The following is a 14,594-nucleotide window of genomic DNA, read 5'->3' as shown; positions in this document are numbered from 1 at the left end:
TCTGACTGTCAATACTCTTGAGGATTCTGTCATTCACTGTATATCCCCTACCTGTATTAGACCTCCAAAATGCCTTAACCTTCCAATTAAGTTTTTTCTACGAGAATGTCCCCTGGAATGGAGAATTTTAGCTGTGAGGAAAGGTTGGGATTGTTTTCTTTGGAACAGAGGAGTCCATAGGCAGAATTATGTGAGGTATATTCGAGCCTAGCTAAAGAATAGAATATGTTAAATTCCCATTAGCAGAGAGGTCAATAGTCAGCAGGGATAGACCTAAGCTAGCTGGCAGGAAGATTAGATGGGAAAAGAGGATCTGGATACCTGAAAGGGTGGTAGAGGTGAAAACCCACATCATTTTTTTTTTTAAAACACTTGGATATGCACAGAAGATGTTGTTACCAACACTACAGATCAAGAATTGGAAAGAGAGATTAGGCTGGATAGCTGCTTTTTGGCTAGCACAAACATTATGCACCGAACAGCCTCCCTCTGTGCCACAAATTTTTTATGCTTCCTCCCTATAAATAAAGTGTCAGCCATAGCTCAATGTAACATCATCACTTCTGAGTCAGAAGGTCATGTGTTCAAGTCCCAGTACAGTGACTTGTGCATAAATCTAGTGATACTCTAGTGCAGCAAATGAGGGACTGCTCCACGTTTTCAGGTGCCATCTTTCAGATGGAATGCTAGTCCACATCTGCCCTTACCAGGTAGGCAATAAAGATCCCATTGCACGATTTTCAAAAAAGTGAGTTACCCCTGGCTCTGACCAGCATCACAAAACAGATTTTGTTTATGGGACCTTGCTTTGTGCAAATATCGCTTTTCTTACATTAAAACAGTTACCATGCATTAAAAGTCTTTAAGTAGTTATAAAGCCATTTGGAATGTTTTGAGGCTGTAAAAGGCTTAACATAAATGTTAGATTTTTAAAAAATTGTTGCTTCAAGCATAAATCATGGCTTCTGGCTGAAACTCTTCTTTTGCCAAAACCTTCTCCGCCTGTTTTATTGTAGTCTAATTACCAGGCAGCATCACACCTCTTGGATTTGCAAACGTATTAGTAATGCCAATGGACAATCTGAGGCAAAACCGATTACTCACCTGTAAGGGATAGACAGGCAATCCTTCCAGCATTCAACAACCGTCTTAATAATTTCCAGGTTGTGCCTGAACACCGCCCTCTTCTCATGAAAGGAATTCTTCATCAGGAATGCCAGGAGGCGATCTGCCAGGATCTCATTAGTCGGATTTCCCTAACAATAATCAAGAATTAACGGAACTTAATCTCAGGCCGTACTTCTCTTATCATCAGAGCATACAGCACAGCAAGCCATTTGGTCCATTGTGTCCGTGTCAGCTCTTTTTAAGGACTATCCAACGAATCCTGCTCCCCTGTTCCTTCCCCATAGCTCTGCATTTCTATCCTTTTCAAATATATACACACAATTCCTCTTTGAAAGTTACGACTGAATCTGTTTCCACCACTCTTTAAGGCAGTGCATTCCAGGTCAGAACTCGCTCTGCACTATAGCCTCTCATTTCTACCCTGAGTTTTTGCAGATTATCACAAACGTGTATTCTCTGGTTATCAATCATCCTGCAGTGAAAAAAGTTTCTTCTTATTTTCTCTGTCAAAATCCTTCATAATTTTGAACGCCTCCTAAATTTCCCTCTGCTCTTAAGCTTTCTCATGTAACTGAAATCCATCATCCCCAGCACTATGTTGGTAAATCTCCTCCGTACCCTCTTCAAAGCCTTGATATCCATCCTAAAGTGTGCACACAACACTTCAACTGGAGTACTTTAAAACATTTGGCATTACATTCTGGCTTTTGTACTCTATGTCTCTACTCATAAAGCAAAGAATGCTTTTGGTCTGTTCGGTTCCTGCAATAGTAAAATTGTACTATTTATAGCCTCTCCTCATTAGTCCTTCCAAAATGCATCACTTGACATCTGCCATGCATCTGCCCATTTCAGCAGTCTCTATGTCCTCCAGAAGTTCATTACTATCCTCCAAATTGTTTACTGCATTTCTGACTCTGATGTCATCCATAAACATCAAAATTAAGCCCCCTATTTCCAATATATCAAATACCAACCTCAAGGTGATAGACACCACTGCACACTTTCTTCAGTCTGTAAACCAACTACTCAGCTTTCTATCCCTTAGCCAATTTTATATCCAGGGTATCATTCACTGTCTCATTAATACTACAAGAATTCAATGCAATTTATTAATCGCCTTTTGAAAGTTCACATACACATCATCTGCCAGACATAATCATAGCTCTGATAAGTTTCTAGTTCGGGAGCTGGACTTGAAGGTTTCCAGAGCAAAGCTGCCCACTTGATCGGCACCCCATCCACCCGCCTTAACATTCAGTCCACCTATCAGTTTGCAGCAGTATGTGTCATACACGATGCACTGCAGCAATTCACCAAGATTCTTTCCACTTTCCAAACCTGCAAACTCTACCATCTCAAAGGACAAGGGCAACAGATACATGGAACACCAGCAGCTGCAAGTTCCCCTCCAAGCCACACTTGGGAGCTATATTACCCCTGTTCCTGTACTGTCAATGGATCACTATCTCCCTGCCATGATCTCAGACTAATTGGCTTCGGTGCATTCAGGAATCAGATTAACAATCTGACCCCGGAGTTGTATTAAAACATTTTGCATAACATTTATATCATTTTCTACCCAAGATTTGCGTAGGAAATCAATTTGTATTGATACAAAAACAGCAATTTGTCAAAACAGTAAAAGACCACCAAAGCAGACAGCAACTCGAGGTGTTCAACACACCCTCACCAGATTTCCTTGGCATTTCCCACTTTACAATTCCAAATGCTATTCCTTCATTCATACAAGCTCAGTGGGCTAGACAGCTGGTTTGTGATGCAGAACAAGACCAGCAGCGCGGGTTCAATTCCCGTACAAGCTGAGAATTCTGAATTCTCCCTCTGTGTACCCGAACAGGCGCCAGAATGTGGTGACCAGGGGCTTTTCACAGTAACTTTATTGCAGTGTTAATGTAAGCCTACTTGCGACAATAAAGATTTATTTATTTATTTTGTATTTTTATATAATAATTTTAAATGACATTGCTACTTCCTTCAGTAACCATATTTCTGAATATTGCATAACTGTGCGTCATCATATCGTAGCATGAAACGATGCGACAGTTTCAATTCTCCACTCCACTGAACTCCTAATGTTACATGTTTACTCTGACGGCACCCATCTCTACCTCACCACTACCTCCTGACCCCTCCACTCCCTCTGATTTGTTCTTTGCTTGTCCAACATCTAGTTCTGGGTGACGATAAATTTCCTTCGACTAAATATAGGGAAGATCACTGCCACCGATTTTAGTCCACCACCTCAAACTGTGTTTCCTATACAACTACTCTATCCCTCTCCTTCACCATTGTCTGAACCTTCAGCAGACAGTTTGCAAACCTGGCACTCAATTAACCATGAGCCGAGTTTCACATCCCATATGCTCTCCATTCCCATCTGCCAATTCAAAGCTCTAAGTTACCAGCTTTTTATTTTTCCTATTTTGAAGCATTTATTTATAGTTTGTACATTTCCATAATGGAGCCCTGGTTCAACAGCTCTTTGTACAACATCAAACTGGCAGATTATACAAATATGATACTAAACACAATAAGCTTCTTCCTGTAGTCAATTCAGTCACTCTCCCCCAGGGTGAGATTGTCAATCAGGTACTCTCCTGTGACATTCTCAGGGGCTCCCAGTCTCTTCAGGTTGGCGATGTGATCGCTGAGCTTCTTGATCATCGTCACTTGTTCATCCAAGTAGTAAGCCTCCAGGAAGTCACAAAGATGAGGGTCAATGTTCCCAGAGGAGAGTTTGTGCAGATCCAGCAGACTCTGGTTCACATTCTTCTTCATCTGCAGAGCTCTTTGCATTGCCTCCAGACCATTTCTCCACTCATCCTGCTCTGGTTACTTGACATCCTCCGGGATGATCAGGCCTCCAAGTTTATTCTGGAATTACATCAGTTTCTCCGCGTGTTCCCGTTCCTCATGTGGCTGCTCCTTGAAGTACTCAGCAAAGTGACGCAAGGCAACATCATCCCGGTCAAAGTAAGAGGACATGGAGAGGTAAACATAGGAGGAATACAACAGCAAGTCGATCTGCTTGTTAACAGCATCCTCGCAGTCCTTGTGGTAGTTCTGACACACTTGGGAATCCATCCTCACTATTATTGCTCACTATCACCAAGAATGCTCTAGAACTGACCGAAGTTACCAGTCTCGGCCGTAGCTCATCGCCTTCCGAAACCCTCACCCAGGCTTTTGTTCCCTCTAGACACAACTATTCTATTATTCTTGTAGCTGGTCTCCCAACTTGCACCTTTTTGTAAACTTGAGCTTGTCCAAAACTCTTGCTGCCAGTAACCCAATTTGCATCGACAACTATAACAAAAACAAAATCTGTGGATGCTGTAAAGCTGAAATGCAAACAGAAAGTGCTGTAAATACTGAAAAGGTCTGGAAGCATCTGGGAAGAGAGAAAGGGAGTTAAACATTGTTGTTGCTGTTGTTAGCTAGGTATTGCTAGGGCAAAGATCAGGACAAGATGTTTCCATACCAGGTTGCTGCATTGGACCTTGCAGTGACTGGTGAATCCATGCACTCTTGAATTTACAGATGTAGTTATTGTGTGGCCCATGAAACCACAAAAAAAAAAGAATGTGGGAATAGGGATGTATAGGGATAAATACCATTACAAATATATACAGCTTTGAAAATTTAATTCATTCTGTTGATTTGTACGGGGTGTAAATTTTAATGAATTTTTACAGAGGCACTTAAATAATAGGAGTTACGGCACAGGGGGAGGTATTTGGCCGTTTGCACTTTTATTCACAAAATGTTGAGTTAGATCACCTTATTGGTATATTACCACAGGAAGTAGTTGATGCTAAAACATTGAATGTATTCAAGGGGTGGCTAGATATAGCACTTGTGATGAATGGGATCAAAGTTATGGGGAGAAAGCAGGATTAGGCTCTTGAGTTGGATGATTAGCCATGATCCTGGTAAATGGTGGAGAAGGTTCGAAGGGCCAAAAGGCCCCCTCCTGCTCCTATCTTCTATGTATCAATGTATACACTCCATTAACGGAGCATGACATTAGGAAATCATAATTGAATGCACATTTCTTTATTCCTCCCCAAAAACCTTGCTTGATAGAACCAAAAGTATGATCCCTTGACAGAAGGGATCTAAACAAATTGCAGCCAAGAACATACAGCAGGAAATTACAATTTAATATTCCTGAAGTCAATGATATGAACACCAAAAGGTCTCAACACAAATATTATGCAACAGATCCATGAAAGATATTCTGTACCTTTGGGGTGGCCACACTTGTCCAAGATAGAACTGTAACTACAATTTCTACCACCATGTAGTGAATGCCATCACCTCCGTTGTTGCCAGAAACCACGAACTGCAGCAGGGGCCCCAACCATTGCTGGGCATATGGCTGGAAAATCTACAAAGCAATAAGATTTAATCATCAGCTCAAAAAGATTCAGATGAGCTCTTTCAGGCCAGAACTATAATTATTGAAACTAATCTTGTATATCATAAATTATGTGTATTGAAATCATTAATATATAGAGTAACAGAACATTTTGCTAAATAGGTTAGGCTTCTAGGTCCATACTCGAGAATTAGATTTATCCTCTCCCCGTGTCTGCATGGGTTTCCTCTGGATGCTCCGGTTTCCTCCCACAGTCCAAAGATATACAGATTAGGTGGATTGGCCATGCTGAAAGCTGAATTGTTCCTAGTGTTCAAAAGGTTAGGTGGGGTTACTGGGTTCAGGGGACGGGGTGCTCTTTCAGAGGTCCAGTGCAGACTCGCTGGGCCGAATGGCCTCCTTCTATTCTATGTCATGAGCTTGTGAAAAGAGAATATATTTTGCTTACATCTGCCTTGTGGAATTAGAATTGTATTGCCAACCCTAAGTTGATGGCACAGTGAGGATGTAATTACAGCAAGATATGCTTTGAGAGGCAGTTTCTATTATAAACATGGAAACTGGAATTTATAATGACAAAATTGACAACATACTGCATCAATGTGTGATTTTAATTATATAGGTGATCGAGGATCATTCCATTCACAATAGGTCAGCAGTAGCATTTCTCCATCAAAACTGTGTGGACAGTATGTGCATAAAGATACATTTGATCAATTTGCATGTTCTTACAGGAATTCTACAATTAACTAGTAGAAAATTAACCCAAAATCTGATGTTTCAGGGCCAATAGTGTACACACCAGCTTTTTGTGATATGGTATTAGAACGCAAGAATCATTGCGGTGATTTGTTTGAGTTCGGAGTGTTCGCAGGTATTCGGAGCAAAAGTTGGATGGGGCCCTGCAGGAGTGAAGGGAAATGCAATACCTGAGGGAAGGAAAGTCAACTCGGCAAATCATTTTACTGGCCAGTTGCGCATTGGTATAGGCAAAAATTTGGAGTTATCTTGTCCACCCAACCCGACAATCAGGGGGCGCGATTCTCCCCTACCCGGCGGGGCAGGGGGTTCAGACGTAATGGAGTGGCGGGATCCACTCCGGCGTCGGGCCGCCCCAAAAGGTGCGGACGTCTCCGCATCTTTAGGGGCCAAGCCCTCGCCTTGAGGGGCTAGGCCCGCGCCGGAGTGTTTCCGCTCCGCCGGCTGGATGGAAAGGCATTTGGCGCCACGCCAGCCGGCGCCGAAAGGTCTTCGCCGGGCGACGCATGCGCGGGAGCTTCAGCGGCTGCCGACGTCATCCCCGCGCATGTGCAGGGGAGGGGGTCTCTTCCGCCTCCGCCATAGTGAAGACCATGGCTAAGGCGGACAAAAAAAAAAAAAAAAAAGAGTGCCCCCACGGCACAGGCCCACCCGCGGATCAGTGGGCCAGGCCACCGTGGGGGCACCCCCGGGGCTAGATCGTCCCGCGCGCAGCCCCCTGCCCCTTCCCCCCCCAGGACCCCGGAGCCTTGTCCCGCCGTTCAAAAGGTGGTTTAATCCACGCCGGCGGGAGGGGTTGACAGCGGCGGGACTTCGGCCCATCGCGGGCCGGAGAATCGCCAGGGGTGGGCCCACCGACCGGCGCGATAACCGCCCCCGCCGCGGTTCCCACCCCCGCCGAATCTCTGGTGGCGGAGAATTCGGGACACGGCGGGGGGCAGGATTCACGCCAACCCCCGGTATTTCTCCGACCCGGTTTTGGGGGGGCGGGGGGTCGGGGGTCGGAGAATCGCGCCCAGGATATCAAACAGGAAAATCTCAACACAGTCAGTGAATCACAGGATTTCACAGAGAAACAGATATATTAAAAAAAGCTAATAAACTTAGAACCTCCTCAGTGTTAACAATAAGCTTTGCAATGAAGAGTCGGATATTTAACGGTGTAGCAGAATTTCTCAACTTTCCATGCAGAAACTTCATCCAAGGTGGAGGCTCATGTGGGGTCTGCCCCTGTATGGAAAAGATTACAAGGAATTCACTTAGATATTGAATCCAAAACATCAATATTTTGGCATTTTAACAAAACTATGAGATAATGATGAAATTGTTTGTCCATCTGTAAGTTTGGCACAGTTGCATCTGAGTCAGAAGGTTATGGTTTCTGAAACCCGAGCACAAAATCGAGAAGCTGGCCATAAGGGATCCCACAACACTGTTCCAAAAGAGATGGGAGGTAATCTAGCAAATTCACCTTGTTCAATCAACACTACAAAAAAAAAAAAAAGAAACAGGCTAACCGGGCTTTATACAGAAAAACAGAAAATGATAGGTGTACTCAACAGGTCAACCTGCATCTGTGGCGAGAGAAACAGGGTTAGTATTTTCGGTCAGACATGTTTTGTGTTCCGTTGCAAGGGCATCGGCCTGAAACGTTGACTCTGCTTCCTTCCACAGAGGCGGCCTGACCTGCTGACTATTTCCAGTATTTTCTGTTTTTATTTTGGATTTCCAGCATCCACAGAATTTTGTTTTTGTATATACTGGTCATTGCTCTGTGGGATTTTCCTGTACACAGATGTGGGCAGCCACATCTGTCTCCCTATGAACACACAAACATAATTATCCTTATTTCGATAATTAGATCTGTTTAAAACAGTCTTGCGTAAATATACAAAGGGAATTATTTGTGCACACATTTGTTTGGAGCAACATGATGCCGACTATGTCGATTCCATGCAGGCCAATATCTCTGGGGGTTTCTTCAATTTTATCAATGAACATTGTAGCTCTATGTGAATTAATTTTTCCCTCAACATTTTTAGAAACCTATATTACTTTAAACTTTATTGAGGGGCATGTGTCCATCACAGAAATCAGTAAATTACATAGTTGTAGTAAAATTGATTTCCTTTGCACATTCTCCCAGTGTCTGTGTGGGTCTCACCCCCCCAACCCAAAAAGATGTGCAGGTTAGGTGAACTGGCCACACAAATTGCCCCTTAATTGGAAAAAAAAATTGGATACTCTAAATTTATTCTTAAAAAGAATAGACTTCCTAACCTCCTCAACTTTTGGTGTGATGTTCATTTTCTGCATGTGGTTGACTAAAGCAGTCATGGTCGCCATACATTCATGCTGGTTCATCTCATCCATCTCAAGTTCCACAATGTCGTTCTGCATGACATTTGACTCTGTCCATTCCTGCTGGAAAACAGAAGAAAGCCGAGCGGCCTGTTCTTATTTTGAAGGTAACCTTTAGGTTGCAGTTTAAAATCAATTTAAAAAAAAATAAAGCATGAAAAATGAATCAGAAAGCCACGGTGAATGGCGATTCACATTTTTAATTTTTCTGACAGCGTAAAGACAGTGCTCAAACACAGTTCCTGTTGCAGGATGTGTAAAATTAAATTCCCATAGATGTGGTTTTAAGTGGACTAGAAACAGCTGCTTGGAGGTAAATCTGTGGGAGTCAGTGGGAGTCATTCAAGGAAGAAATTGTGAGGTTCAGCCCAAGTATCTTCTTTTTTTTTTTAAAAAGTGGGGAACTAACAAATCTAGAACCCCATGGATGTCAAGGGGCTTAAAGAGACTAAAGAAAAAAAAAAAAGAGGAAGCTCATGACAGCTACTGCTCAATGTTGCAGAAGACCTAGAGGATTATAAAAACTTCTGGAGGGTGTGAGCTATGTGGAGAGGCTGAATAGACTCGGTCTGTTTTCATTAGAAAGACGGAGGTTGAGGTGTAACCTGATAGAGGTCTACTAGATTATGAGGGGCATGGATAGAGTGGATGGGCAGGCACTTTTTCCCAAGGTGGAGGGGTCAGTCACCAGGGGACATAGGTTTAAGGTCCGAGGGGCAAAGTTTAGAGGAGATGTGCAAGGCAGGTTATTTACGTAGAGGGTGGTGAGTGCCTGGAACGTGTTGCCAGGGTAGGTTGTGGAAGCAGATACATTAATAGCATTCAAAAAGCATCTTGACAAACACATGGATAGGATGGGTATAGAGGGATATGGCACAAGGAAGCGCAGAGGGTTTTGGCAAAGATTAGTATCATGACCGGTACAGGCTTGGAGGGCCAAAGGGCCTGTTCCTGTGCTGTATTGTTCTTTGCTCAATGGTAAAATTGAATAAGAAATTCAGAAAGCAAAGCAAGGGCATGAAAGAAATGTTGGCACACGAACACTTTTTATAGAGTAGGGCCCATTAGGAGGCAGAGGAAGCTTCCCATCTTGGAGGAAATCTACAATTGAAGCACAGTTTAAACATAAGTGTAGTGACCTGACAGGGTCTGGAACACACCAGTCAATCACCCATGAGGAGATCATCGCATCCTATTGACATGCACCAGTCTATTGATGATGATGAGAAGTAGTAGGTGGTGAAGAACAAGAAGGTGGTGAAGAAGAAGAAGGTGGTGAAGAAGAAGAAGGTGGTGAAGAAGAAGAAGGTGGTGAAGAAGAAGAACCTTTATTATTGTCACAAGTATGCTTACATTAACACTACAGTGACGTTACTGTGAAAATTCTAACAATGCTAACCACTGTAGTACCATGCCGCTAAGATCGAACCAGACTCTCGGGCACCCACAGTTTCTGTTGTCACCTTATATGGGAACAGGTTATGTGCAGACCACACCATCAGAGATGGGACACCTGGGACGGGCTCAGGTGTCCTGTCTAACGGTGATCAACCGGACCATTGGATGTTGAGACCCCCCTCCAAAGCAACTTTGGCAGAAAGCAGAGGAAATAGCAAAAGGACGCGTAGGGAGGGGGATGAAAACAGACACCCGAGGCACATCAGCAACTCAGACTCCAGGCAGAGGCAATTGAGACATCTGACCAGAGGCGGAAGGAAGCAGCATGTGAGACCCACCTTCGCAAGGACAGACTGGAGAGACTCAGAAAATCGGATCCTTGGCTCAACCAAAGTCATCTTTACGAGGAACGAATCTTGGGGATCTTTAGTAAATGCTTTTGGGTTAATTTAAGGGTAAATATTGTTGTTAAGCAAAGTTGGTTTGGACTTCCGGTAGCGGCCATTTCTGAATAGGTTGCGCACATGGCTGCTCCCATCGGGATCGGAGTTTCGGGCCTTTAAACGGAGCGGCAACGGCACTTTGGCGGTGATTCCCGGCGTGGCAAAGGACGCTGGAGAGGTTCCCCCCACACTGCTGTATGTAGGGAACCAGGAGCGGGGCTGTTAAAAAACCATTGCGGGGAAGCGGGTCCGGGAGGACAAAATGGCAGCCGGCGCGGACCAAGCAGCATGGACCCAGTGGTCGAGAGAGCAGCAAGACTTTTTGAGAAGCTGCTTCGCAGAGCTGAAGATGGAGATGCTGGCCCCTATGGAGGCCTCCATGGAAAAGATGGTGGAGACTCAGAAGGTGCAGGAGAAGACGATTAAAGAGGTGGAGAGGAAGGTATCGGACAATGAAGATGAGATCCTGGGCCTGGCAGTCAGAGTGGAGGCACACAAGGCCCGACACAAGAGATGGCAGGAGAGACTGGATGACCCCGAATATAGGTCTAGGAGTCAGAACCTGCGGATTCTGGGCCTCCCTGAAGGTGCCGGGGGGGGGGGGGGAACCACACGAGCACGTATCTGACTACAATGCTGGGGGCACGGGGGCCTTCCCGTGGCCCTTGGAACTGGGCAGGACGCATAGCGTCCTCGCAAGGAAGCCTAGGGCAAACGAACCACCGAGGGCGCTGGTGATAAGGTTCCACCGCTTCACAGACAGGGAGTGTGTCTTGCGTTGGGCAAAGAAGGAGTGGAGCAGTAAGTGGGAGAAAGGCGAGATTTGCATATACCAGGACTTGGGAGCTGAACTGGCTAAGAGGCGTGCAGGATTCAACCGGACTAAGGCGGTCCTCCACAGCAAAGGGGTGAAGTTCGGGCTCCTGCATCTTTGGGTAACGTATCAGGACAGGCACCATTACTTCGATACGCCGGACGAGGCGTGGACATTTATTAAGCACGAAAAGCTGGACTCGAACCAAGGGGCAGCTGCACGTGGGTGAAATGCTCTGGCGGGGATGTGTAAGCGGGTGTTGGCCGGATGTAAGATTGGTAGCAGAATTTAAGTTGTTTGCTTTTCTTTTTCTGTTTTTTTTTCAGGGGGCAGGGAACGCCCGGGTTTTGTTTTTAGTTGCACGGGAAGGATCAGTATGGCACTTGCCCTCTTACCCTGTGGGGGAGGAGGGGGTTGGGGGCCTGAAGGAGAAGACAATAGTAAGTTTGGAGATAAGAGGCGGGAGCGGCCGGGGTCAGCATGGGTCAGCTGACTTACGGAAGCATACGGGGGGGGGAAAATCAGTGCTAAGCGGGTGCTTGGCATGGGAGGTTGGGATTGGGGGGCTGGGGGGGGTTGCTGCTTTGCTGACTGAAGGGGAGCCAACTGTTGGGGACGGATGGAGAGTCGGGTTGGGGGGCCTCCGGCAGGAGGGCTCGAGCGAGCGGGGGCGTGGGCACGTGGCTGGCCGAAAAAGGGAGATGGCTAGTCGACAGGGGGGGGGGGGGTCAACACCCCCGTCCAGACTGACCACGTGGAATGAGGGGGCTCGGAACGGGCCGGTCAAGAGGGCCCACGTGTTCTCGCATTTAAAGGGATTGAGGGTGGACGTGGCCATGCTACAGGAGACGCACTTAAAACTCGATGACCAAACAAGGTTAAGGAGGTGATGGATGGGCCAGGTGTTCCATTTGGGGCTAGACTCAAAGGCCAGAGGGGTGGCAATTCGGGTTAGTAAACGGATGGCATTCGAGGCAGGGAGTATTGTGGCGGACAAGGGGGGCAGGTACATAATGGTGAGTGGCAAGCTGCAGGGAGCCCGGGTGATAGAGGGTCGAGTATTTGGCCATTGCGGTCTCGGACCATGCCCTGCGCTGGGTGGACATCCGACTGGGGGCCGAGCAAGGGCAGCGCCCTCTCTGGAGACTGGATGTGGGGCTGCTGGCGGATGAAGAGGTGTGTCGGCAGTTAAGGAGGAGCATCCAAAGCAATGTGATAACAAATGACACAGGGGAGGCAACAGCAACAATGGTTTGGGAGGCTATGAAGAGGGGAGTTCATTTCTATTAGGTCCCACAGAGAGAAGAGAGAGAGAGAGAGAGAGAGCGGAGAGGGAGAGGCTGGTGGGAGAGATACTTAGAGTAGACAGGAAGTACGCGGAGGCCCCCGAGGAGGGGCTGCTAAAGGAGCGCCGGAGATTACAGGCGGAGTTCGATTTGCTGACTACGGGGAAGCCGGAGGCACAGCTGAGGAAGGTGAAAGTGGCAGTCTACGAGTATGAGGAAAAAGCAAGTAGGATGCTGGCGCACCAACTTCGCAGGAGAGAGGCGGCCAGGGAGATCGGGGGAGTGAGGGATAAGGAAGGTAATACTGTGTTCGGCCCAGAGAAGATCAATGAAGTCTTCAAGGAGTTTTACTGGAAGCTGTACGAGTCAGAATCACCGAGGGGAGGGGATTAAGCAATTTATGGATCAATTGAGGTTCCCAAGGGTGGACGAAGATCTGATGGAGGGACTGGGGGCCCCGATTGAGTTGGAGGAGATAGTTAAGGGCCTGGATAGTATGCAGTCGGGCGAGGCCCTGGGTCTGGACGGCTTCCCTGTAGAATCTTATAAGAAATTGTCGGAGATACTGAGCCCACTCGCTAAGAACCTTTAACGAGGCAAAGGAGAGAGAAACCCTCCCCCGACGATGTCACAGGCATTGATCTCGCTCATTTTGAAGAGGGAGAAGGATCTGCTTCAATGTGGGTCCTACAGGCCGATATCGCTCCTGAATATGGATGCCAAACTGCTGGCAAAAATTTTGGCTACCAGAATAGAGGACTGCATCCCGGGGGTGATTGAGGACCACCAGAAGGGTTTCATCAAGGGCAGGCAATTGAACACAAATGTGAGGAGGCTCCTGAATATTATTATGATGCCCTCAGAAGGAGGGGCGCAGAAGTAGTGGCTGCAATGGATGCAGAGAAAGCCTTTGACAGGGTGGAATGGGAGTACCTGTGGGAAGTATTAAGTAGGTTTGGATTCGGTGAGGGATTCATAGGGTGGGTCAAGCTATTGTATCAGGTCCCCGTAGAAGGTGCATCCACGAACCGGCTGTGGTCGGAGGATTTTAGATTGCACCGAGGGACGAGGCAGGGGTGCCCCCTATCCCTGCAACTATTTGCCCTGTCAGTTGAGCCGTTGGCCATAGCGCTGAGAACTTCAAGGAACTGGAGGGGGCTGGTCGGCGGCGGGGGGGGGGGGGGGGTTCCCACTGCGCAGACGACCTGCTATTGTATATTTCGGACCCGCTAGAGGGGATTAGGGAGGTCATATGGATCCTAAGGGACGCTGGGTGCTTCTCGGGGTACAAGTTGAATGTGGGGAAAAGTGAGCTGTTTGTAATCCACGCTAGGGGTCAGGAGGGGAGACTGGGAGAGCTCCTGCTCAAGATGGTGGAGAGGAGCTTTCGTTACCTGGGTATACAGGTGGCTGGGAACTGGGATGCCCTACACAGGCTCAATTTATCTCGGCTTGTAGAGCAGATGGAGGGAGACTTTAAAAGCTTTCCCTGGCGGGAAGGGTGCAGACGGTGAAGATGACGGTTCTCCCCAGATTCCTGTTCGTTTTTCAGTGCCTTCCCATCTTCATCCCCAGATCCTTCTTCAAGCGGGTGAACAGGATTATCACGGGATTTGTGTGGGCAAACAAGACCCCGCGAGTTAAAAGACTAATGGAGGAGTCGTCGGCGTGGGGGCGGCTAGAGGCGTGCCATGCAAAGGCACCAGCCTAGGGCCACTAGTAACGGCACCGCTGCCGTTCTCGCCGGTACGATACACCATATGCCCGGTGGTGACAGCAGCACTGAGGGTCTGGGGTCAGTGGCGAAGGCACAGGAAGGAGGAGGGGGCCTCAGTTTGGACCCAGATACAGAACAACCATAGATTTGCTCCGGGCAAGAGACGGGGGGGGGGGGGGGGGGGGGGGGGGGGGGGGGATTCAAGGCTGGCATAGGGCAGGCATTAGAAGGATGGGAGACCTGTTTATAGATGGGACTTTCCCTAGTTTGAAGGCGCTGGCGG

The 14,594-nt window shown here is 47.0% G+C and overlaps 1 protein-coding gene across 5 annotated transcripts in view; it reads right to left on the bottom strand.

The window, feature by feature from the left end:
• prkdc (protein kinase, DNA-activated, catalytic subunit) overlaps nt 1-14,594 on the bottom strand; it is a 344,146-nt gene that overhangs the window by 190,472 nt on the left and 139,080 nt on the right. For 4 of the 5 annotated variants that reach the window (XM_072467802.1, XM_072467803.1, XM_072467800.1 and 1 more), the window contains 4 exons: nt 8,573-8,716; nt 7,403-7,522; nt 5,399-5,542; nt 1,105-1,256 (listed from right to left, as the gene is read on the bottom strand). In XM_072467802.1, the coding sequence (XP_072323903.1) occupies nt 1,105-1,256; nt 5,399-5,542; nt 7,403-7,522; nt 8,573-8,716 (560 nt within the window). The remainder of the gene's footprint in view (nt 1-1,104; nt 1,257-5,398; nt 5,543-7,402; nt 7,523-8,572; nt 8,717-14,594) is intronic. The other variant, XM_072467801.1, reaches the window with a different exon arrangement.

Source organism: Scyliorhinus torazame, chromosome 11, assembly GCF_047496885.1.
Source record: "Scyliorhinus torazame isolate Kashiwa2021f chromosome 11, sScyTor2.1, whole genome shotgun sequence".
Classification (NCBI taxonomy): Eukaryota; Metazoa; Chordata; class Chondrichthyes; order Carcharhiniformes; family Scyliorhinidae; genus Scyliorhinus; species Scyliorhinus torazame.
This window is presented reverse-complemented; position numbering and strand designations above follow the sequence as displayed.